Genomic DNA, 308 nt, shown 5'->3' with positions numbered 1-308 from the left:
GCGCAGCCCTGCCTGCTGCTCCCGGCGGAACGGAGGAGGTACGACCAGACGGGAACAGCCCGGGGCCTTGCACTAACACACCATCCCCTGCAAACTGCCCCCTACCAAGGATGCCACCCGCACGGGCAGCCCCCAGCCCCGCCAGACCCCACGGGTGGTGGGGAAGAGCCGCGGATCTCCACGCTGCGTCCCTGCCGAGGTGCCCAGCGCTGTGCACCCCCCCCAGTCCCTGACTGCCTCCCACCGGACCCCTCTCACCAGCTTCACCGCCAGCTTGTACTTCTTTTCCTCCGATGTCGGATGGGGCA

The 308-nt window shown here is 68.8% G+C and overlaps 1 protein-coding gene across 1 annotated transcript in view; it reads right to left on the bottom strand.

The window, feature by feature from the left end:
* The window catches only part of SCNN1B (sodium channel, non-voltage-gated 1, beta subunit), an 8896-nt gene that overhangs the window by 7006 nt on the left and 1582 nt on the right, over positions 1–308 (bottom strand). The window contains exon 3 of the mRNA XM_010149074.1: positions 259–302. Coding sequence (XP_010147376.1) covers positions 259–302 — 44 coding nt within the window. The remainder of the gene's footprint in view (positions 1–258; positions 303–308) is intronic.

Source organism: Eurypyga helias, unplaced genomic scaffold (assembly GCF_000690775.1).
Source record: "Eurypyga helias isolate BGI_N326 unplaced genomic scaffold, ASM69077v1 scaffold34393, whole genome shotgun sequence".
NCBI classification, from domain to species: Eukaryota; Metazoa; Chordata; class Aves; order Eurypygiformes; family Eurypygidae; genus Eurypyga; species Eurypyga helias.
The sequence above is the reverse complement of the archived record's forward strand: the minus strand, read 5'-3'. Positions and strand labels throughout refer to the sequence as shown.